This window comes from Crinia signifera, chromosome 3 (genome assembly GCF_055691185.1).
Source record: "Crinia signifera chromosome 3, ASM5569118v1, whole genome shotgun sequence".
NCBI lineage: Eukaryota > Metazoa > Chordata > Amphibia > Anura > Myobatrachidae > Crinia > Crinia signifera.
Window position 1 is genome coordinate 78,133,075 of NC_139219.1, and position 24,762 is coordinate 78,157,836.

General features: G+C 43.5%; 1 protein-coding gene across 1 annotated transcript in view; it reads left to right on the plus strand.

The window, feature by feature from the left end:
• LOC146063585 (interferon-induced, double-stranded RNA-activated protein kinase-like) overlaps positions 1-24,498 on the plus strand; it is an 82,362-nt gene extending 57,864 nt beyond the window's left edge. The window contains exons 14-18 of the mRNA XM_083176095.1: positions 7,032-7,224; positions 13,934-14,065; positions 16,992-17,090; positions 20,412-20,474; positions 20,828-24,498. Of these exons, the coding sequence (XP_083032221.1) occupies positions 7,032-7,224; positions 13,934-14,065; positions 16,992-17,090; positions 20,412-20,474; positions 20,828-20,938 (598 nt within the window). The 3' untranslated portion in view covers positions 20,939-24,498. The remainder of the gene's footprint in view (positions 1-7,031; positions 7,225-13,933; positions 14,066-16,991; positions 17,091-20,411; positions 20,475-20,827) is intronic.
• Positions 24,499-24,762: the final 264 nt, after the last annotated feature.

Sequence of the window (24,762 nt, forward strand, 5' to 3'; positions counted from 1 at the left end):
ATGATAGTACGATGTTATTATACATTTTGTTCTTACTAACTGTTCTTAAATTGTTATGTTATTGTTGGAAGGATTCAAGTGCGTGCCCCAACAAACAGGGGGCACCCACACCTGAATTCTATTGGTTTTGGAAAATGTTTGAAAAAGTTGAAATGAGACATTCTATGTGCATAAATAATCACTTACTTTGTAGTTATCATGCAAGTTTAACACCAATGCAAAAAGAAAAACTAACACTATACCTTTTTACATGTTTTTGTAGTAGCGTTCTCACTGAATATTACCTTCCTTCCTTGAATGAGAAATCCCGAGATCTATGTTACACCACATACACTGTTTTGGAAAAACTCAGCAGAATTTCCACAAAATGGGTGAGTAGCCATGCCGTCCCCTGATTGCCAACCGACACTACCCCCTAAACCCCTGACTATTATCTCCTGGAATGTCAATGGTTTACACAACCCTGTAAAAAGAAAAAGAGTCTTAACACGTCTCAAACGTTTCAATCCAGATGTGATTTTCCTACAGGAAACACATTGGACCTCAGAGGAAACAAACACCTTAAAAGCCCCGTGGTTAGGCCAATGCCACGCAGCCTCCTTCCATAGGAAAACAAGAGGCGTGGCGATATTATTCTCAAAAAATGTCCCAGTCACAATCCTTTCGGAAACCCTAGACCCTGAAGGCCGCTATATAATCCTAGATATAGAACTATACAATACCAAATACACTCTAGTGAACATATATGCCCCGAACACTAACACACACACATACATCCAAGACTTAGAACACTTAATTCAAGCTAGAACAAACTACTCACTGATAATAGGAGGAGACTTTAATATGGTAGAAGACCCCTTAATAGACAGATCTCCCACCACACCCAGAACCTCGGATTATCAGAGCCGATCCCTAACATCATTGAGAGCCACTTTAGGCCTCACTGACCCATGGAGACTGCTGAACCCCACAGACAGGACACACACACACCTCTCAATGGTCCATAGATCATCATCACGTATAGATAGGATCCTAGTGGCAGACGAATTAATGACAGAGATCACCAGAGCCGACATATACGATATTTTAATATCGGATCACGCGCCAGTCATGGTGGCCCTGAACCACGCATTTATGCACCAAACTGATTACATATGGAGATTTCCATCCTATCTGTCTGCCTCTGAGGATTTCAAATCATATTTGATCTATAATTGGACCAACTACATAGACGAAAACATAGACTTTTGGGACAAACCAGACCTTTTTTGGGACGCATCTAAGGCCGTAATGCGTGGTCATATCATAGGATATACCTCTAAAAAGAAAAAAGAAGCTAGAATAAAACATGACCAACTAAACAACACTATGAAAACCGCATTTCAAGCCTATAACACCAACCCCTCAGACACCACCCTTCAAACATATAAAACGGCCAGACAACTATTCGAGACATACCTAGCTACACAGGCAAGCCATGCACTGGACTATACTAGACATAGATATTACAGATGGGGAGGCAAAGCCGGAAAACTACTGGCAACAATCTCAAAACCTCCTAAGAAACGCAATATTATCACCATGCTAAAGCATCCAATTACAAAAGCAAATATAACGAAATCAAAAGAGATCGCCTCACAGTTTCAAACATATTTTGAAAACCTCTTTGCCTCACCATCTGAACACATAACCGACCAAGAAACACCATTTCAAAGCGAAGCTCTCCCACCACTTACCCCAGAGCAACAAACGGCCCTGACAGGGAACATAACTCCCGAAGAAATCAACACAGTAATATCTAAACTCCCACATGGTAAATCCCCAGGGCCTGACGGCTTCACGGGAGACTACTACCGCATACTTCAGCCCCACATCACACCATCCCTTCTAGAACTCTACCAAAAAATATATAAAGATGGGGTCGCATCCCCTATATTTAATGAAGCCTTCATCACACTTCTCCCCAAACCAGACAGAGACCCCGCCCTAATGCCCTCATACAGACCCATAAGCTTACTAAATGTAGACTATAAAATCTTGACAAAGATAATTGCACTACGTCTGCAAAATATCCTCCCGGATATACTTACCCCATCACAAACAGGCTTTGTACGGAATAGACATTCTGTTAAAGCGGTACGTGCAGCCTTGGCAGCGGTCATAGCATCACATAACTCACCTAACACCCGGAACATGCTCTTAAGTCTAGACGCGAACAAGGCATTCGATATGATCCTATGGCCACACTTGTTCAATGTACTAGAGAAAAGGGCATTTGATGCGGATTTCATCAATTTCATACGGACAATATATCATAACCCATCAGCCTCATTACTGATTAACGGATCTAAAGGCCCACGCTTCTACTTAGAAAAAGGAACTAGACAAGGATGCCCCCTGTCACCACTCCTATTCAACATAGCATTAGACCCCATTCTAAGAACGCTAGAAAACTGGCCAGAATTCAAGGGAATAAAAATAGGCACCCAGGAATTAAAATTATCAGCCTTCGCGGACGATATCCTTCTTTTTATAGCCGACCCCGAACACACCTTACATATAATTCTAGATAAATTGTCCTCCCTAGAACATGTGACCGGCTTTAGCATAAATATGGATAAATCATCTGCCCTACCTCTTTATGGACCTAAACCCCCCCCCCCCCCGTGGGCACAGCAATACAAACTAAAATGGCAGACCACACAGATCCCCTACCTAGGTATCCAAATTCCACGAAACCCGGCCACACTATATTCCCTAAACATAACCAAAGCCATCAACACCCTTTCAAATGATATAGCCAAATGGGAACGGCTCGCATTATCTTATCTGGGTCGAGCCAACCTACTGAAAATGGTAGCAATCCCAAAACTACTATATCCACTACAAATGCTCCCAATTCTACTAACCCAGAAAGATTCCCAACAAATTACTTGTATTGCCCGCAAATTCATATGGGCAGGAGGCCGCTCACGCATAGCCATGAAGAAACTGACACAACCGGTATTTAATGGAGGCATCAACTTCCCGGACATAATAACTTACAACCACGCAGCTTTATTCAGACACCTAAGAGACTGGCTACATTCAAGCTCAATTTACACAAACACACCCCTAGAACAGGGCTTTTTAAACAACATGAATCTCATTAGTTTTCTACACCTACATAATCAGGAGATATCCGACCAAGTTAGAAACAACCCTCTACTATGGTCAACCAAAAGGATCTGGCATATATTAAGACATAAAACAGGATTAAACCAACACCATTCCCTATTCCTACCCCTCCTTAAGAACCCCGCATTCCTGGACGGCATGGCTGCTCATCCATACACCGCATGGGCGGCAGTGGGGATAAAATCAATAGATTCCCTAGTGGTAAAAGAAAAGAAGCGAGTTATACGTTTCGCGGAACTATCCGACAAATATCCTATGGTCAGCCCATACCCATTGGCCTTTCTGCAAACCAATTTTTATATACTACATGTGATAAGACATTTCTCTAACAAAGACTGGAACAACACCTTGGACACAATGCTCACTTATACGGTCCCGACCTCAAAAGCCATATCCATTCACTACACCTTCTTAAGACAGATTCTAGACTATACCAAGATCAAAGGTGGCATGATTACTTGGTTAGATCACTTCCCCACACTTACAATCCCACAATTGCAGAAAGGCCTCCTATACTCCAGACAAACACTCAAAGCCAGTATGTACACCGAACTATTCCTAAACACCTATCATAACTCATATTTATCTCCCGTCAGACGGTTCCACATGGGAACCTCAGACACACACACCTGCCCCAAATGCCACTCGGACAACGCAGACACTTACCATTGTCTGTGGGCATGCCCTATAATTCGCCATTTCTGGTTAAAGGTAAAACGATATGCAGAGGCAAACCTGGTCAACTTTGTCCCCTTTGGCCCAGAGTGGGCAATCCTGGGAATATTTGACCCAAATACCCGAATGACCAAAGAATGCAAAAAAATGCTACTGGCTTTGAGTGCAGCGGGCAGAAAGACCATTCTCCAAGGCTGGATTGATCCCGCACCCCCACAATTCACTTTATTTCGAGCCAAATTACATTTCCTGTTTAGAATGGACTGGGTGGAGGCCATAGTAGATAGAGGAAAAATAGTTGGGAAGTTTTTTATGCTTTGGGATTCATATATACCGACACTCCCACTAAGTACCAGGAAGATGATACACAGCAGCTTACAGTCTACTACATGGTACTTGGGTAGACTAGCCGCACTAGACCCTCCGGTCTCATTGAATGATCACTAATAACTAAACGTAACAATGTATCAGAACTTGTGAAGGAAAGTAAAAGAAATTAAAGATACACAAATGTTTGTTATTGCAAAAGGAAAGGTTTATTTGTTCATTTAAAAACGGAAAACATGTGAATTACTGTAATAATGGAAATAACTTGTAACATGCACGGAATGTCTTAATAAAAAGTTTTGAAAAAAAAAAAAAAGAACAAGTAACACAAATAACTTGGATTTTGCGCACGAACACATCATGCAGATTATACAAGGTCCACATATTAGCAGTGTTAGCTAGTTCCTACCCATTGAATATTCCTGGAAGAACATCCAGTGCACACTGCGTGCCTATCAATATACCTGGAGAGCCACCTGTTAACATATAGATCAGCGATTTTCAGCCTTTATCAACGCACCATCAAATCCCCACAGAAAAAAAAACAGTGGCCGTCGCAGTAATTGAACAAGCACAGTGGCCCAGACAGTAGTGTGACCGCAGTGACCCCCCCCAGTAGTGAGTCAAACACTTCCCCGCACAGTAATCTAAGTACAATGGACCCCATTATAACTAAAGACAGTGCTCCTCTACAGAAAAAAAAAACTGCACTGGCTCCTACCTGTGCGATGGTCAGAAAGAAGGCTTGTATTGCAGGAAACTGCACAAGCAGGTAAGGGGCCAAGCATGTGGGTGGACAGGCGGGTGAGCACACTGTGGGGGGCACTAACGAGATGAGCACTTGGGCACATGAGAGGAGGGACATAGCACCTGGGGACATGGGGGGGGGGGATACAGCACTTGGGGACATGGGGGGGGTGACAGGTCCTGGAAACATGAGGGGTGGTAGCGGAGGGATACAGCAACTGGGGACATGGGGGGGGAGCACAGGACCTGGGTAATTGAAGGGAGGGGGAGTGGAGGGACACAGGACCTGGGTGCATGAGGGGGGGAAGGGAGAGGAGGGATACAGTAACTGGGTACATGAGAAGGGGGGGGGGGGGCGGCAAGGCCTTGTTACCCCACTGCTGGTCAGCAGTTCTGGCGGCACACTAAACAACCGCTCACAGCACACTAGTGTGCCGTGGCACAGCGGTTAAGAATTGACTGATATAGATACAAGTCTCATGAAAGCAATGCAGCATCAGACATTGTTTAGTCTCCAGTCCAGGGTATTGCTCTAAAAGGCTTATTTATTACTCGCTGTCTGTGAGCTATCCCTCAAAAATTGTGTTTTTGTGAGGTTTCCACAAAGAAATATCCCCCCCCCCCCCATAAAAACCTATGGGGACTGCTTTCCTGACACATTTACCAATGTTTGAATGGCCTTTATAACCGTTAGGATATATGGGCTAATTCAGCATATATATAAGAAACTAAATAAATAGGGTGCTAAATAGAGAATTCATACATCAAGTCAAATGACATTGCATTGGCCTCACTCACTGCTCTGGTGATATTCTGATGTATTCTGTAGAAGTGTGTTGTACTCTTGTCTGGAAGCCGTGCTATAGATGTTTTAGCCCGCCCAGTGCCATGTTGAAATGGTATGCAGTCAGTGGATAAAGATTGCAGGCAGCAATCGAAAACGCGTTTGGAGTGTTTCATTTGGACCTTCCTCACAAGGACTGTGGACCCTCTTTGGCATTGCAGACCGGCACCTGGACCGAGCGTGGACTTTTTGTCATCCCGGGATTGATCCCGCTCCGTTTCAAGCCTTTTTAGAGAACTTTGATACCATCTCAGTTCTCCACCATAAACGGTATTATGCCAAGTGGCTCCAATTTCCTTTTTATCTGTATGTATTTGTATGCTCAATAAAAGGTTTTACACTATATACCCCCCATCATTTTTCATTTTGGGTTACCACGGCTTAACTACTGAGACCCTAAAGTGACGCAAGCATCCCTAACCTATTACCAGTGTGACATCCACTTTTGGGACCTGTGTCTTGAGCTTTCTAGACCCGGAGAAGAGGAACCCTTTCACCCCAAGAGGGGCGTACGGTATTTCCCTAATCAGCCTTCCCCAGTTTTTTCGGAGAAGAGGACCGCCCCTTTATCTATAGGGACGTATCTTTCGGCGCCAGTGGAGGAGTCTTTGATAATCTTCCTTTCTGTATATGTTTTCTGTGGTTTCTAGGGTTACCACTCCATCACTGCCACCCCACAAGGCAGCCGATTCTAGCGCACAGTCACCTCAAACTTGCTCTCTTTTGTTATACATGTTACACCTGCCCCACCTGCAGTGCACATGGTTTTGCCCATTTTGAGAACAAATTTGTACTGAGCTTAGATCTGAATAAGGGCCAATGTCTAGGTCGACACCTAAAGTGGGAATATAATAGTGTGCCGAGTGCAGAGGAACAGCGTGCCCAAAGCATGGTGAGCGACCGTGTTACATCTATACGGTGCCAATGTTATCGTACGATTACATAGACACCGTCCCTGGCAGTAGAATATACTCTGGAATATCCTCCTATATGTACTGATTTGTGCTTTTTAGCAACTTAGTTGTATGCACAGAAGCAACAACAAAAAAAATCAACTCCATGAACATGGGCATTGTGTACAGCTCAGGCCCATTGTGATGCAGAGAAGAAGCGTACATTTTCACATTCACCCCCTCACATTACAGTCAATTTCAAAATAGAAGCTTGTGGATGTAATTGGAAACTCCTTTCTTATTGTGACAATATACATGCTATGCTCTATTACTGTACAATGTAATCTATATGTCTTGGTATTTGCCAGTGACATGGGTGAAAGTCCAGAGACTCTTTATATTCAACTGGAACTGTGTGAGAATGGGACCTTGGAAAAATGGATCAAGAAGAGGAACCATGGAAAGATTCTAAACAAGAACACAAGTCTTGACATATTTCGGCAGATAATTGAAGGAGTAGAATACATTCATTACCAACAACTTATTCACAGAGACCTGAAAGTGAGTATAAATGTATCAAAGTGTGCAAGGTGAGTGGAAGGAAAACCAAAATTTGGGGTTTGTAAAAGGGAGTGATTGAGAAAACGCAGGTGTGTCGTGGAGATTTATACCCCGTTCTCACTGCAGCCAAATTCCCGGGTCTAGCATGTAGACCCAGGAATTTTCCTTTTAACACGGGATTTTTGGCAATGTGAACGGGTTGCATATCCGGATTTCATACATGGGTAAAACCCTTCTTTTTACCCGTGTCTGAGATCCGGATATGCAGACACAGGTTGACCCGTTCACACTGCCCAAAAACCCGTGTTTTTAAAGGCAAATTCCCGGGTAGAACTTATTCACCCGGAATTTGCCTTGCAGTGAGAATGGGGGTCCAGCGCGTCAGTAAAATGCCGGGTAAAAGCCTTGTATTTCTCACTCGCAGTGAGAACACGGCATTAGATGATGTTTAATAATTGCAATCTGACTTGCTACTGCATAGCCCTCTGCCACCCAGGAGAGCAGCTCAGAATCTGTGATAATGGTACAGATATATCAGCAGTTGTATGTTGTAGGAGGAAACCGATGCGTCAGCAGGGTTAGCTATACTTAGGTTAGCTTCTGCACATATTATCATATAATTGCCATTGCAAAAGACAAAATATAGCGACTGCAATCACAAAAATATCCACCCTTGAATTAGTCCCCTGGTGTTGAAGAGGAGACCCCTGAAGTTCATTCGCTGACAACAGGATAAGGTTGGACTGAAATTTGATCACTCATCCATTCTGGTTCATCATTTCCATGACCTGCTGCATATAGAGACTGAAGCAGAGTTTCTAAGCTGGGCATGATGAGAAGATTGTCCAGATATGAGATGATAACTCCCAGGGATCCCTTGTGCTACGCCATGATAACCATGTCCTTCATCAATACCCACAGAGCAGTGGCCATAACGAAGGACAGCATTGAACTGGTAATGATCTCTGCCCACGGCAAATCTGAGGAAGCAGTGATGGCCTTTGCGGACTGGCATATGTAAATAAATAAGCATTTTGAATGTCCATGGCAGCGAGAAACTTCTGCTCCATGGATTTGTTGACATATGAATGGACTCCATCTTGAACTTGGCAATACTCAGATGTTTACTTACATTTTTGAGGTTCAGGATGGATTGAAAGGACAAATCCACTTTTGGAACCAAGAACAGGTGGAAGTAAAATCCTGGCCCTGTCTGAACAGAAAATATCACCCAAACCTTGGTAAGGATTAGATTGAGCACTAAAGGGCAAAATGTCTGGTCTCATCCCATGGAAGCGGCTTGGCGAAATAAAGCTTTGGAGAACGGCCAAAGAGGTTTAGGATAAGGATAACATTGTGTGATAATTCCTTCTTACCCACTCGTCTGAGGAAGTAGCTGGCCACTGGTCATGGAAGCAGAGCACATGGGCCATCAATACAGACCGGTCCATATAGATAAAAGCCTTGTCATTCTGACTGCTTTTGTGGGATGTTGAATTTCCTAAGTTGCAAGTTGCCTTAGGAAAAATAGCCTCTGTTGTGCTTTCCTGATGATGGGATCAGCATTGGGCCCCCACTTGAGGTCCCGGCTGATTGTGGTCCCAGGAATCGCGACACCATGCTGTCAGAAATCACGAACGGAGGTAACACTAATGGTGCGTGCACACCTGCGATATGCTGTGTGATGCGATCAGATCGCATCTGATCGCACGCCATGCATGCAATGGCACAATTTTGACTATATAGTGCAGATCTGCACTATATAGTCGAGGCAGCCAAAACTTTCTGCCGTGCGATATGGGAGTGCGCATTGGGATCGCATCGGGTTAGCGATGCGATTCTGACTATATAGTAGGGTAATTGTACAAGTGTGTACACACCATTAAACAAATACTCCTCCTAGAAAGTATAGGCTAAAGTGAACCAACGTGGGACTAAGAAACACATATCCAACCTTTTCCAAGCCTCGGTCAAGAAATCTATAAGCTGAGAGGGTTTCTGGTTGATAAATGTACTGTGTCAATGGGTCTACCCCAGAAGGTTGACATGCAATAGGTTGACAGGGTCAAAGTGTCGACATGAGAATGATAGACACATGAAAAGGTCGACATGAGTTTTTTCATGTTTTTTTTTTTTTTTATCAGCTTCCTTCCACATCCATGTTGGTATAGAGCAGGGCTGGGCAACACCGGCCCTCCAGATGTTGATAAACTACACATCCCAGCATGCCTTGCATCAGTTTCAGCATGGCCACATAGCAAAACTAATGCAAAGCATCCTGGGATGTGTAGTTCACTAACATCTGGAGGGCCGGTGTTGCCCAGCCCTGGTATAGAGGGAAAATGGGAGAATATTATGATGCAAGCCATGCCAGGGTATGCGTTACACTAACTGGGGTCCATGTCGACAGTGATGAAATAAAGTGTGAAAAACATATGTTGACCTTTTCATGTTTACCTGTTTTATGTCGACATTTTGACGCTGTCAATATGTTGACCTTGTCGACCTTTCCCATGTAGACTTTTTGACCTTGTCGACCTATTGACTATCTACACACTGTTTATATAATAATGGACACCTGGTGAGAGATCATAGGAAAAACCATTCTGGATTCTGGAAATCAAAAGCCATCTATGTTGCCAAAACCAATTCCGCCACTCCTTGTATGTCAGAATCCCCCACTCCTAGGATAGGTTATTCTACAGTTGAGCTTCCACCATCATCCTCCTCTGCTCCAGACAATTCAGAATTCTACGTTAGCCAGATGACTCCTCACAAGGACCATGGAAGACATTGTATACTGCTTTGCCCAGAGAGGAGCTTGACTCCCTAACCTGGAATTGATGTCCACTGGATGCAGCAGGGATTGTAAGAGAAGGGAGTAAATGCCGTTACTGGAAGAACTTGTCACTCACTGGACGCTGACAGCCTGACCTTTCCTGATTACATTTCGTGACGGAACGCACCAACTTCCTGGCAACCAGGCAGTTTGCACCTTCTTAGTGCATGAGAGCGCAGGGAATAGAGCTATCGCACTAGGTCTTATTTGTTGTACACAAATTTTTGAGAGATACAGATGGCCCTTCCTTTATATTTATTTGGCATCAATCAGTGCTGTTATTGAGGTGCTGCAGCCCCAGATATTTATAGATAATGAATACAAGAAATGAGAGCACAAGGACGTCTGTTTGTGGTGCACTGAATGAACAAGTTTATATATTTAACTTTTAATAAAATGCTTTTTTACTTCGGCAAAATATTTTAAAGTACAGAATGTGCAAGAAAAAGAGTGATTCAAATAAAATTGGGCTGTGTGTCATTATGAGTTATACAGTAATGTTGGTCCTAGTTAGACCTATGCGATTATCATCCATACACCAGGACCAATGTCATCCGTGGGATCTTTTTGGTCATCATGGACCTAGTATGTAGGGAAGCCAAATCTGGGATTGGGTTCCTTAATTAAAAAAAAATGCCCCGCGGGCGGGCTGAAAAGGCCGGGTTGCTGGGTGGGCGGGCGGCCCCATAATGCTGGGAGCTGACGTGACAGTCACAGAACGGTGCAAGCAGACGGCCTGCATAGCGTGACCTGTGAGCTCTGACCTCATCGCGCTGTGCAGTGCTGCACTGCAGGGTATGGAAGATGCTGGGCAGCGTCTGAGTGGGTGCTCAGAAGCTGCCTGGCATTAGACTGCGCATTCACAGTCCAATACTGAAATCCCGGGATTGGAAACTCCAATTAGCTGTTGGCCTGACACGCTTGCCTAAAATCTTACTCTAACAGCTAAGCTATTTAACCAGCTCGAGTAACCTGTAAGGTGGTATGTATGTTATATGAGATAAATCTGAATAAGCTATAGCTATCCCTGGGAGTAAGAGATCCTGAGATACTGTAGGGAGCCCTGCACTATGAGTGTTACACCCTAAAGCACCAGAAATCCTATACAGGTTGAGTATCCCTTATCCCAAAAAAATCATACATTCCAGAAAGTGGGGAAAAAAAATGTCATGCTAAAAGCCCTATTGGGGACATCTGTAACAGCATTGCTGAGGACATGATATGTAACTGGCACTAAATATGTACAATAAAATTATTGCTTAGCATTCAAATTCAATACCTGAGATAGTACACAAACTTTGTTTCATGTTTTGAAACCTTGTTTTGTGCACAAATAAAATATATATTGTGTGTGTATTTTATGTGTTTGATGTGTTTATATATCATAAATGCAAGATACCTCAAGATACATCATTGAAAAATAAAAATATTCAGAAATACAGAATAATCAGTTATACATTATTCTTCTGGTACCGAGCATTTTGGATAAGGGATGCTCAACCTGTACTACAACTGTGAATATTAATATCAAAATACCACTGCCTGCCCACTACAATAGGAATTCAGACATAAGTTCAACTACAACACACGGTACAATTCAGCATCGGGATCGCATGCAGATCGCACAGGTTTTTTACCTTGTGATCCCGATGCGCGCTCCAGTGACAGCACAAACCGAAACCCAGATAGACAGGGCAGCAATGACTATATAGTGCAAATCTAATGCAGATAGCATGAATTGTATGTAAATAGCACTTGAGTTCGCAAAGATTGCATATACCCCTTTTACACCAAAACGCCAGGTCGCACCTGGCTTTTTTAGACCCAGGTTCAAGCCGGGTGCGACCCGGCGTTTAGTGCAATTTACACCGGACAGCCCGACCTGCACCCCCCCCTCCCCTCCCGTCCCGGCGCTTGGAGATGACAGGATGATGTCATCTCCAAGCGCCAATCACCGCCGCCGCCGGACCGGAACGCTGCTGGGGGCAGCCCAGCACTAAGGTAAGCTGCTGGGCTGCCCCCAGTCACCGCGCGCACCCCCTCGCCGTCACACAGGAGGTGAATGGATGCCGCACACAGGCATCCGTTCACCTCCCTCCCCCGCCGCCGCTGCTGTCTGCAGGGTATAGCAGACAGCAGCGCCGGCTGTCAGTGTCAGGCTGACAATCCGTCCAACCTGCGGACGCTGCGGTCCGCAGGTTGGACGTTCCCCATTCATGTAAATGGGAGCCGGGTCATCCGACCCGGCGTTCCCATTTACACCGCCCTCTACCCAGGTCCTAGCCGTGTTCTACCCAGGTCAGGACCTGGGTAGAAGTCCTGTGTAAAGGGACACGGCGTTAGGGATTTACACCGCCGAAGATCCGGGTCTGACCCGCCACTGACCCGGATTTTTCGGCGGTGTAAAAGGGGTAATAGTAAGTTGAATAGCAAAGGAATCTCACCGTGTGTACACACCATTAGAATGTCAATATGAGTTACAATGTGTAACCCTCGTTAATTGAAGGGATACAGCGAACATATGCAATCCTATTTTCAACTTTCTGATACTATAAAACATATACAAAGCCTTGGGGCAGACCAATCTGACTCTACAAAGGAACCAATATAGGCTTAACTAACAAAGTGCTGGTATACACACTAAGAAATCCCTACATGGAAAGGATCAATTATAAATGCATACCATACTAGGTCCTTGACGGCCAAAAGCGATCTCACGGATAACATCGGTCCCGATGTATGGATGGTAATCGCATAGGTCTAACTAGAACCACTCAATTCCCCCAATTTCGATACAATCTTGACCGATTGTATGTAAATTGGGCATGTTTTGGCATGTTTAAAGATCCGATTCCGATCTGATGCGCGTCCCCGCTGGTCGTTTGGACGTTTTGCAGATCCTACCTGCTGCAGTCAGGATTTGAAAACGACCCATTCAACTGGGTACAGATCAGAATCGGATCGTGAGCAGATCGTGTGCTCCAACAGATCATGCGACCATCGTATGGTCGTGTCACGATTTGCTCATGATCGTTCTGGTGTGTACCCTACATAAGCATACGGTTGGCAATAGTATTGCTAAATATATTTGAAACCGACAGTCTGGATGTAAACTCTTCTGGGTCAATCCAGGGTTTGTTTAGGTAATAATTAGCCCTTGTGGCTGGATTGGGATTCTCGTCCCTGGGTTACCACTTCACAGTCTCACAATTTAAGTGCACAACTTCACTGCATATGCTGCTGCCATGTTGAGCAGAGAGCAAGTGAGTCACTTGGTTCAATTGTGATGATCGTCCAAGGTTAGTCCCGCCCACCAGCCAATCATAAAAGGGCATCCCCCAGGTTCCCTGTCTGCACTGACCGGTCAGGGGGATAATGGTTTGGCAGGGGGAACTTGCGAGAAAAGTTTCACCTGGCTTTGCCTGCTGGTTGGGCCTGGTGCTGGTTTTAAAAATATGGGGGGGACCCCTAGTCATTTTGTCCCTGTATTTTGGGAACCAGGACCAGCCATTGAGCCTGGTGCTGGTTTTGAAAATTCTAGTTGTTTGCCCTGTGAATTTTTAAAACCGGGAACGGCTCTTTGAGCCTGAGGCTGGTTACGGCCTTACAAGTCCATTGGGGGAAAAAAAGATACTTTTCCCTATGGGATGTAGAGAGAGAGAGAGAGAGGGGAAGTAGTGCACTCTACGGTATCCAGTGTCCATCAGAGAGGATGCCAGAGAAAGTACAGTAGGTATTCTTCTTAGTAGAAAACTCAGTCACTTTATTTGGTGTATCTAAATGCTGCTAGCGCTTTTATTTGTTGTAAAAATCATCTTTGTTGCTGGTCAAAAAAAAAAAAAAAAATTTCCTTTTATGTTTGTGTTGCAGCCTTTAAATATATTTTTTACTAAAGAAATGATTGTGAAAATAGGAGATTTTGGCTTGGTAACGCGAATGACTGGGGAAAATGAGACACGAACTAAAGCCATTGGCACAACATCTTATATGGCCCCAGAGCAGGTGACTATTTGCTTCAATTAATGACTTTTTTGTTTTATTATACAACAATGTTCTTTAAGATGGTCTAAAGTCCTGTAAACACGGGTCGATATTAGCGGGAATTGCTGGCTAAATGGTCACTGAGCGACCATATCCACCGTGTTTTCAGGATGATAATCGCTAGGAGTGCGATCACGCATCCAGCCCTGTACTGGTCGCTGGTTGCAGGAGCATGCTCCTGTGATTGAGACTTGTTAGTGTTGTTGTGTATGGTGAAATTAGAAGGTTGCTGGAAAAAAGGTGCACGGTGCAATATGGTCGCTAAGCGAAACTAAACCAAAATCGCTCAGCGGCCATATTGTACCGTGTGTACACACCTTTAGTTTTCATACAGGACACTTCACATTTCCGACACTACAAAGAGCAGGTCTAAAAGAAACAGACACTAGAGAACCTTCATAGAACAAAGGGAAAAGTTGTAATAAACAGGAGATAGTAACATTTGCATCTTCCATCCAACAGGGTCTAATAACAGATTATATGGGAATATATATAAACATAGAGAGGAGTGGGCTACTAAATATTTAGCAAACAATAAAAGGGCCTTGATTTAAAGATGGATGCAAACGCAATTATTGCAGATATTTGAGATCAGGGAACTGCGCATGTCCCACAGTACCTTAGCAATGCCGCTCACAGAGAGGATTTATTTGCAAAGCGATTCACAGTCAGGTTGTGTTCATTCTATCACCCTGCACCTCTCACAACTGCTGCAGTTCCTTTTTTCTGCCTAGGGTGTTGCTCTCTGCTTTCAGTGCTGAAATACAGACTGGAGTGTTCTAGATGTACCAAAGCAGTGCCAACATCTCAGTTCCTTTGACCTTTCTGTGGGAACATGGGGTTACTCAGGGAGTCTGTTATGGAATGGTATGGGACCAATGCAGCATGTTTCTATTTCCAGGTGGCTACAGCATTAGCATATATTCATACATCCACTGAACATGGGATTGCAACTGTGAGGCATTAGCATTAATCTCTGAATCAGGCCCATAGTCAAGACACATTACAGTATATTAGTATCTGCAAATAAAGAAAAGTTGTTTCAGCTGGTGTCCATACTGCCAGTACTATATACAGGGTATGTAGTTATGTCACATTGCTATAATGTCTGCAGTTTGTGTTTGGTTAGGGTAGGGTTAACACTGTTAATGCTTTCATCTGTCTACATTCAGAATATGTCGACATTCTCAACCACACCCATAACAAGAATTCACAGAGCCAGTGTATTTGGCTAACATTTAAGGCCCCCTTACACTAGTGCGATTTTGTCCTATTTCACCTGATTCCAACCGATCGGGCCCAGAAATCGCGCCAAGTGTTTGACATCCACTCTGACCCGATGTGCAGTCACGTGCGCCCCAAGTCGGAGGTTGGATGTTCTGCTAATAAGATAAATCAAATGTCCCACTGTCAACAGCACATCGCGGGTGCTTTTTAGCACCCACGATGTGCCACTTCCAGCTTCCCTTGATCTCCCCTGGCAGCTCCCCGGGAGTTCTGTTAAATGCGAAAAATTGCATGCCATTTATTGCATGTAAAAATTGGCACATCAAGTGCCAAGTCCGATGTGAGGCCCGTGTGTGAACAAACCGCTCATGCCCAATCATCGCATTTACTAGTGCTATCAATTCCCTTATAGTTGGAGGAACAGGAGCTATCGATTTCTTAGGCATCTAAACCCTCGCCAAAAAGCATTGTTCTTTGTGACCTATTATTATGTGGGTAAGAAAGTAGAAGGCTGTTGAAATAAAAAAAAATATTTTGCAATTATTTTTCATGCATTGTTTGACTTTTTTTTTTTTTTTTTAAAGATATTTCGGTACTTGTTTCCTAGCACGGTGCCCGTCGCAGGGTGATGGTATGCGATGGACGCGCCCGACGCGATTTCAGGGCTATTTTTAGCCTTTTCCCCGACAATTAAAAAATCGCGTCCATCGCATGCCTTAAGTTAAGGCATGCGATGTGATGGACGCGATTTAACATAGGGAACAATGTTAAATGGGCCAATGGACCCGATTTTTCATTGTATACCCACCCTTATGAGTATTTTACATGTGAAATCCCCCCCCCCCACCCCCATTGTTAACGCCACCCCATGATGAACGCCAACCCGAAGCGTGAGCGCAGCGAGCCCGCGAGGGGCGGTGGTATGCGTCCTCCGATCTTTTCATACCCCCCACTATCCACATCGGCGTGGAGTTGATTTTATATAGTGTGGTGAGGGGACGCGTAATACCTGTGAAGTAACTCACCACACTATATAAAATCAACTCCACGCCGACGTGGATAGTGGGGGTATGAAAAGGTCGGAGGACGCGTACCGCCGCCCCTCGCAGGCTCGCCATGCTCCGGGTTGGCGTTCATCGTGGGGTGGCGTTAACAATGGGGGGGGGGGGGAGGGGGCATTTGACCCATCAGGGTGGGTATACAATGAAAATTGATTGGGGTCTGGGGGGCATTTAACATTGGTTCCGATGTAAAAATCGCATCCATCGCATGCGATTTGGTTGCATGCGATGCGATGGACGCTATTTTTTAGGACCCGATGGATACAATCAAAATCGCAGGCGCCGTGCTAGGAAACAAGTACCAATATTTCAGTTCTCTTTTTTATTTAACCTTCACTATAGAAGAATAGGTCCATGGGGAATAATAACAATAATGCTGTCCGGTATTCTAACTAGTAACAGCAGCTTACATCATGCACTGATGTCCAAGGGCCAAACACATACATCTCCATTGGATGGGCATTAAACCGTTACAGCTGTATATGTATATAAATAATTTCAAAGAAAATAGATCACTGATTGTTTCCTGCCTCCCATTATTACATGTTAGCGGAACACAATATAAGTGTCTACTAATAGTTTTTTACTATCTTCAACAGGAGGGAGATACATATGGAAATGAAGTTGACATCTATGCTTTAGGATTAATATTATTTGAACTTCTTTGGGTATTTGGAAGCGGACATGAGAAAGCAAAGGTACTGTAGGTTACTAATAAATTAGCTAGATGTACTGTTCTGTGACCTGTGGTTCTTTCTACAAACCTACTTCATATGATATGGATACAGTTTCCTGTAATTAGAATACTTGCTCATATAAGGCTTCAGAAAACATATTTTCCCCTTCCAAAGTTGTGTAATGTGTTAACTCTGTGCTGTACTTTGAATGTATTGGATGTCAAGCATCTGCCATAATTCAGTATTGTTACAGCTTATTTCAACCTTGTACTTGCAAGATTGGACACGTGGAGTGCAACAATATGTAGTTATATAATAAGAAACCCATAGGGTATGTATACATATAATCATATATATGATTACAAAATTAGGGCGCTACACATGTAACAATGTATAGACCTGAAAAAAAAAGTAAGGAAGTGTCTCTGGGTTGGGGACTTATCAAAATTAAACTTTAATTGATATTGTTTTTATTAGAATTAATTGCATTAACATCAGGTAACTCATAAAGAGCATGATTTCAGAGTTAATTGCAAAATCTTTCTTAAATGGACAAAACCATGCTGCACTGCATTTAAGGCAGATGTGGATTCGGTATGGAATCCCAGCGTTGAAAATCCCGGCGCTGGAATCCCAACCGCCGAAATCCCGACAAGCGCTCGCTACGCTCGGCATGCTAATTCTCCCTCTATGGGTGTCGTGGACACCCACGGAGGGAGAAAGTTTCGGGATTCTGAACGCCGGGATTCCGACCGCCGGGAAATTGACTGCATCCCGCAGATGTAAAGGTGCCCATACACGGTGCGATGAACTCTGTGCTTTTAGTACTAGATTGCATTGTGTCTAATACAAAAAGTATAAAATGTGCTACAGCACCGTGCTTTTTGTACTAGATATGATGCAATCTACTACTAAATCACAGGCTGCACAGACTTTCTGTGCTGTGCGATGTGTGGTGCATGGGAACGCGCATTGCATCGCACCTGAAAAACGCACCTTGTATGGGCACCTTAACATGTGCACAGGGAGTTAGGTTTGGGTGGGTTCGATTGTTTCTGTGCAGGATAAATACTTGCTGCTTTATTTTTACACTGCAATTTAGATTTCCGTTTCAACACACCCCACCAAATCTAACTCTCTCTGCATATGTTACATCTGCCCCACCTGCAATGCACATGGTTTTGTCCATTTGAGAAAGATTTTGCATTTGCGATCAACTCTGAATCAAGCCCTAACTTAGGTTTACTATGAGAGGTCTGTGAAACAGGAATACATCTGAATGACCTGTATAACAATTGTAAAGACAGAGCGTATAATTAATAGATTGTCAAATCATACTTGTCTACCTGACACTCTCCAAGAGGGAGAAAATGCTCTGTTCCTGGACTTCCCTGGGATTGCCATCACCTGTGGGGAGCTAGGTAGTTGATAAGAAAGGTGTTTCACCGGGTGCCGGACGGGGTCCCACAAGGGGCTTAGTTGCGCTCACCATGCTGTCTGGGTCCGGCCAGTCGGGATCCCGATGTCAGGCTAATGACTGTCGGACCCCTGTACCACAACCGTTTTACCGCAGGTGATGGCAAGCATTCATTACCAGGGAAGTCCAGGAACAGAGCATTTTCTCCCTCATGGAGAGAGTCAGGTAGGCAAGTGTCAAATACTATGACTATTTTAATAATAGATTATACTATGTCATTTGGTGAGATAATCTATTTTGTTGGGTCAATATTATACCACCTGATGTTCATATTTTAAATTGCTATGAAATGGCTTCATACTAATAAATTCTGGAAGCAGTGATTGGATTACTACTGATTGCTTATTAACTTGTGGATTTTAAATACCGCACTCAGCAATTGCCTAATTGTTCATTTATTTTGCAATAAATATACTAACCTCAATATAAATATTTGGGCTATTCAAGCAGTACTCAATGGCCGGAATGTAATGACAGCTAATTTTAGTGGCTAGGAAAAAGTTGGACATTAAAATGTCTAATCTTTTTCCAGAACTCATCCAATGTAATGGTGTGCATCTTTAATGCTCCGAATGCAAATCTGATCATGACCAGGAAGTGTCTCATTTTTTCAGGCCAGCCAGTATGCATCATAGTATAACCGTTTTAGACAGGGATGTAATGGAAGCTGTGTTAGACAGAATGTAGAAAGTCAGTCACAAAAGAGCTCTATAAAGTCGGACATGTTTAGAGCTGGGTTTTATGGGCAAGTTGTATTCGGCCATGTTGTAAACCAATAACAAGTATATAATTACAGTACATTTGCTACAAATAAAAGGGGCAGACTAGATGGGCCAAGTGGTTCTTATGTGCCATCAAGTTCTATGTTTCCATCAAATATTTTATCATTATTTTTAATCTTAACAATCAAAAATATATACTTTGATCTTTCAAAATAGTTCTTGTCCTGTACATGGTATTTTCTTACATTTTTCCCTGTAAGATGCATCTACCTCAGTCAGTCTGTCTCCACCCATCCCCTATCTGCAGCTCTATCCAGCCATATCCTGCTCCCATAATTTCCCTGTTTCTGACAGCCTGGCAGCTAATCCTCTTTTATGGCAAAAAGGGCCTACACACAGGCCGATTTCAGGTCATTTTCTAAAATGCCCCTATATCGCTCCATGTATAGGGGCGATAGCGATGCATGGCCCCACATGTCAATATCGCCTGGCTATTAATATCCAGGATGCTGGATATTAATCTAGTTCAGGCATGTCCAACCTGCGGCCCTTCAGCTGTTGTGAAACTACAAGTCCCATCATGCTTGCCACAGTTTTGCCATTAGTGAATGCTAAAACTATGGCAAGGCATGCTGGGATGTGTAGTTTTACAACAGCTGGAGGGCCGCAGGTTGGACATGCCTGATATAGTTAATCTCACCGGAGAACACCAGCCCTCACCGGAGAACACCAGCCCTAACAGATCGCTCAGCGCACATTGATGACATCACTGTGCAGCTCTGTGTGCTGAGTGGTCTACATTGCTCAGATAGCTCACCAACCATCAAATGATTTATTTTGTATAAGTCAGTGGAGACTGAGTTATATTTGCGGGCAATGGGACGAAGACAGGGCAGGCGGCTGTCATCTTGCCCAGCATTTTTATGGGGACTCCAATGAAACGCTGGGCGTTCCCATGGCCTAGCGCCTCCACCACCCCCGGCCCTCCCTCCCCCACAGAAATGCGCATGCTCAAACCCCGACCATCGGGGCAGGAGCCGAATTCGGTTAGCTAAGAGTGAACCAGCATCTGCCCCTTTCATGCTGATCCTCCACTATAATCCCTGCAATGTGATTCATCTGTGTTTCCTTGTTTACTTTTAGATGTGGAAGGAAATTCGGGATGGTATATTGCCTAAGAAGTTTGCAGAGGATCACCCCATTGAGGTAAAGCCGTATTCAAATTTCGGTATCTGGATGATAGACAGTGTATTTGCTTGATTTACTATCCATGTAGACATCTTCTGGGAATAGTAACCTGTGGCAAGTGAAAAAAAAGACACCTTGCCTGAAGCATGGCCAGCAAACGGAGCCTCGGAGGGTACAGGGTTGTACTGATGGTGGTCGCAGAACTTGTAATATGCGAGATTTGGCCCAAAAACATGTATCGACCATTGTCATGTCAACCGTTTGTGTCTGTCAATCATAAAATTGTCGATCCATTAATCCACACCTTAAAATGTTACTCTTATTTGGTTTATCATGTATTTCCTTCTCATATTTACTTTTTATTTCTACAGGACGAGGATATCAAGAACATGCTATCAAAACATTATAGGAAAAGACCCTCAGCAACTACTTTAAAAAATGTTTTCAATCCAACCAAAACCTTAAGTGCCCACACACTATAAATTGGCATTCGCTGAAGATTTCACATTTCTGACATTTGACTTAACCCTTTGAGTGCCAACATCTTTGTGAGATGCGCAAAATATCTGCTAAAAATGCCAGCGTCCCTCACATTTGTTATATAAATTCAAATAAAAAAATGTTAAATAAAAAAGATATTTCCTAAGGTAAACATTACCGGTCATTTAGGAATAAAAATGTTTGCCTGCCAATTTTCACACCTATTTTAACAAATTCCCTTGGCACTCAAAGGGTTAAGAGCATTCCGTGCATTGTTTTTCAGAATACATGACCCCCTATAGGACCAATGAACTGCTTATAAATGGTCAGGTTTTTTATGATTGAATTAGCTCAAGAATATATTTTGAAAACTTAACCAACAAGGAAAATGAATATGACCAGAGAGGTGGGGAAGCGGCAGCACAAGCTGAAAGTCTCACTGCACACACTACACTGAAATGAGTTCCAGATGTACATTCACTGCAATATTTGTATGTTCTGTACACACCAAGCCTGCCCAACCTGTGGCTCACCGGCTGTCTGGAAACGACAAATCCCAGCTTTGCCCTTCCATGGTTTTGCCATTAGAGAATGGTAATATGTATCAGGACATACAGATAGTGGTAGATGCTCAATTAGTTCAGTAATATTACTCAGGTGCATGAGGGAGGGGTTAATACTGAGTAAGTAAAACAAGACATTTTTTCCCCAGCACACTGAGCAATGCTAGTAACCAATCTAGAACACTACATGATACAGGTTGAGTATCCCGTATCCGAGTATCCGTTATCCGAATTATTCCGAAAACCAGACATTCCAGAAAGTGAAAAAAAAAATTTTTTTTTTGCTAAAAACTCACTGGGGACATCTGTAACAGCACTACTGGGGACATGATATGTAACTGGCACTATATATGTGCAAGACAATGATTGCTTGGCATTCAAATTCAAATCTGAGATAGTACACAAATTTTGTTTCATGTTTTGAAACCTTGTTTTTTGAACAAATAAAAAATATTTGTGTGTATTTTATGTGGTAATAAAATATATTTGTGTGTATTTTATGTGTTTATACAGCATACATGCAAGATACTTCAAAATACATAATTGAAATATTAAAATATTCTGAAATACGGAATAATCCGTTATCCAAAATTCTCCTGGTCCCGAGCATTTTGGATACGGGATACTCAACCTGTAATAGAATTCAGAGATATTGGTTACATATACTTGCGCAGGTGTATGATATGCCCCAAAGCCACATCAAGGCTTCTCTGTATATTGGGGGTCCCTAGCGCTATATCTAGGTGTGGGGTGCGGCACCCCAAAAACTATCATAAGCTAGGAAGCCCAGCGCGGCACGTCAGTGATATACTATAGTGTTAATAATTAGTGATAGGAAGCCAAAGCTATATACTGTATAAAGAGAGAGAGATAAAATAAAAAATGGAATGCAATTAAAATAAGAGAAGCCTTGACGTGGCTTGGGGGCATATCATACACCTGCGCAGGTATATGTAACCAATATCTCTGAATTCTATTATCATGTAGTGTTCAAGATTGATTACTAATACCACTCAGTGTGCTGGGGGAACCAATGTCTTGTTTTACTTACTCCAAATTAACCCCTCCCTTGCATGCACCTGAATGGTATTCCTGAACTAATTTGAGCATCTACCACTAACTGTATGTATATTGTTAGAGGCAGAAAGGAGCTTGTATTAGGAGGAGATGTAGGTCCTGATATGCCACATGGAGTAGTCTGGGGTTGCTCCAAGGTACAGATGGAGCCGGGCTGGTCTTTGCAGGGGATGGTGGCAGAATCGACAGCCGCCATCTGTATCTGTGAAAGGGGACGCGTGCGCCCCTTCCGACGGCGCATCCCCCAGCTCCCCGCCGGCGGTCACCCGGGGTCCCCACCGCCTCCCCGCACCCCCCCCTAACCCTGTCCGTCTCCCTGAAGCGGAGACGGACAGGTTCCCGTCGCCCGGAAACTGAGACGCACGCGCGTCTGTCTGGCGGATTGCCAGCGGAGACAGTCTGGGTATTCGCCAGCAAGAGGGAGCCCGGCTCCATCTGTAGGTAGCTCTTGGTGCAGATATACCAAGTAAGGAGCCATTATCATGTGGCTCCTTGCTGGTTAATCGTAGACCCAATTTAGGGTAACGGTGGTGTGGGGTGCGGTGCCCCTGGACTGGTTGAGATGGGTGCCTTTAGTGTGGCATGCCCTTACATTCTATTAACACTTTTCCCTCACTAACACTATCTCTCTATAATTGCATTCCATTTTTTATTTTATCTCTCTCTTTATATATAGCTTAGGCTTCCTATAGCTTATTAACACTATAGTATCTCACTGGCATACCGCACTAGGCTTCCTAGCTTATGATAGTTTTTGGGGTGCCGCACCCTGCACCTAGATATAGCACTAGGGACCCCCAATATACAGAGAAGCCTTGACGTGGCTTGGGGGCATATCATACACCTGCGCAGTTATATGTAACCAATAGCTCTGAATTCTATTATCATGTAATGTTCAAGATTGGTTACTAATACTACTCAGTGTGCTGGGGGAACCAATGTCATGTATCAGGACATGATGGGATGTGTAGTTTCACAGCAGCTGGAGAGCCACAGATTGTCCAGGCCTGGCACACACTATACCAAATTGTTTATCATTGGCTGCTTTGTGGGTCTGAGTCAGATGTGAATGGAGTAGCTATCACTGGGGCAGATGTATTAAGCCTTAACAAGAGATAAATGCAAGGGTGATAAGGAGAGATAAACGTCCAGCCAATCAGCTCCCTACTGACTTTTTTCAAACACAGCCTGTAACATGTCAGTTAGCAGGTGATTGGCTGGACGTTTATCTCTCCTTATTACCCTTGGATTTATCTCTTGTTAAAGCTTAATACATCTGCCCCACTGCTTCTTACATGGAAGCAGCAGCGATATAATGTATATGTAAATTCAGCAGGAGGTGTCACGCCTCCTACATGCATTAATGATCCTAGCTGCGTCCTATAACATAGTATCAGATTATCTGTGACAAAGGGCTATGTGACCCATGGAGTTGCGCAAGGCCACCTACAAAGAGTCCAGGAAATCTCCATCTCCTAACGGAGATCCTGGTCTCGGCAATCCACCACAACTGGGTTAACACTCCACTCGTCATCGTCCCCAAACCAGACTGTCAGTCACTGATCGCCTGATGCCGCACTGCATCCTACGTCACAGACCCATACCGATTATGCACAGTGTGGGTTTGGCTCATGTGCAAAGTACCAAACATCGATGCTTAGCGTAGATCGTCCATCCACATCTGAATAAGGCCCTGTCTGCGTGATCCTGGTTATGATAATAATAATAAGTGCAATGAATAAATATGAAATCATGCAAGTATGTGTATTTTGATTTAATATGGTAAGCCCGAACATTGGTACCTTCATCATGATCCTATACTGTATGTCCAGAATAGAAACCAATAGAGCATTTTTCTTAATGACATAAGATTAGCTTTATTGCTATAAAGTGACTTTAAATAAACTTATACCTAAAATGTCCCTGTGCAGTATTTGTGTAATAATCTTATGTCCTGTAGTCATACATCGGTTTTCAATCCTGTAAGAGCACTCAGATAATAACGTTTTGATTATTCAGTGGAATAACCGTAATGATGATTTTAAGAAAGAAGAATTTTAAGTTCCATGATATTGTAGGTGCAAAGATGTGAGGTAGAAGTAGTTATGTTGGGGAAAGAGGATGGACACAAGTTTTTATTATTATTTATTTATTACCAGTTATTTATATAGCGCACACGTATTCCG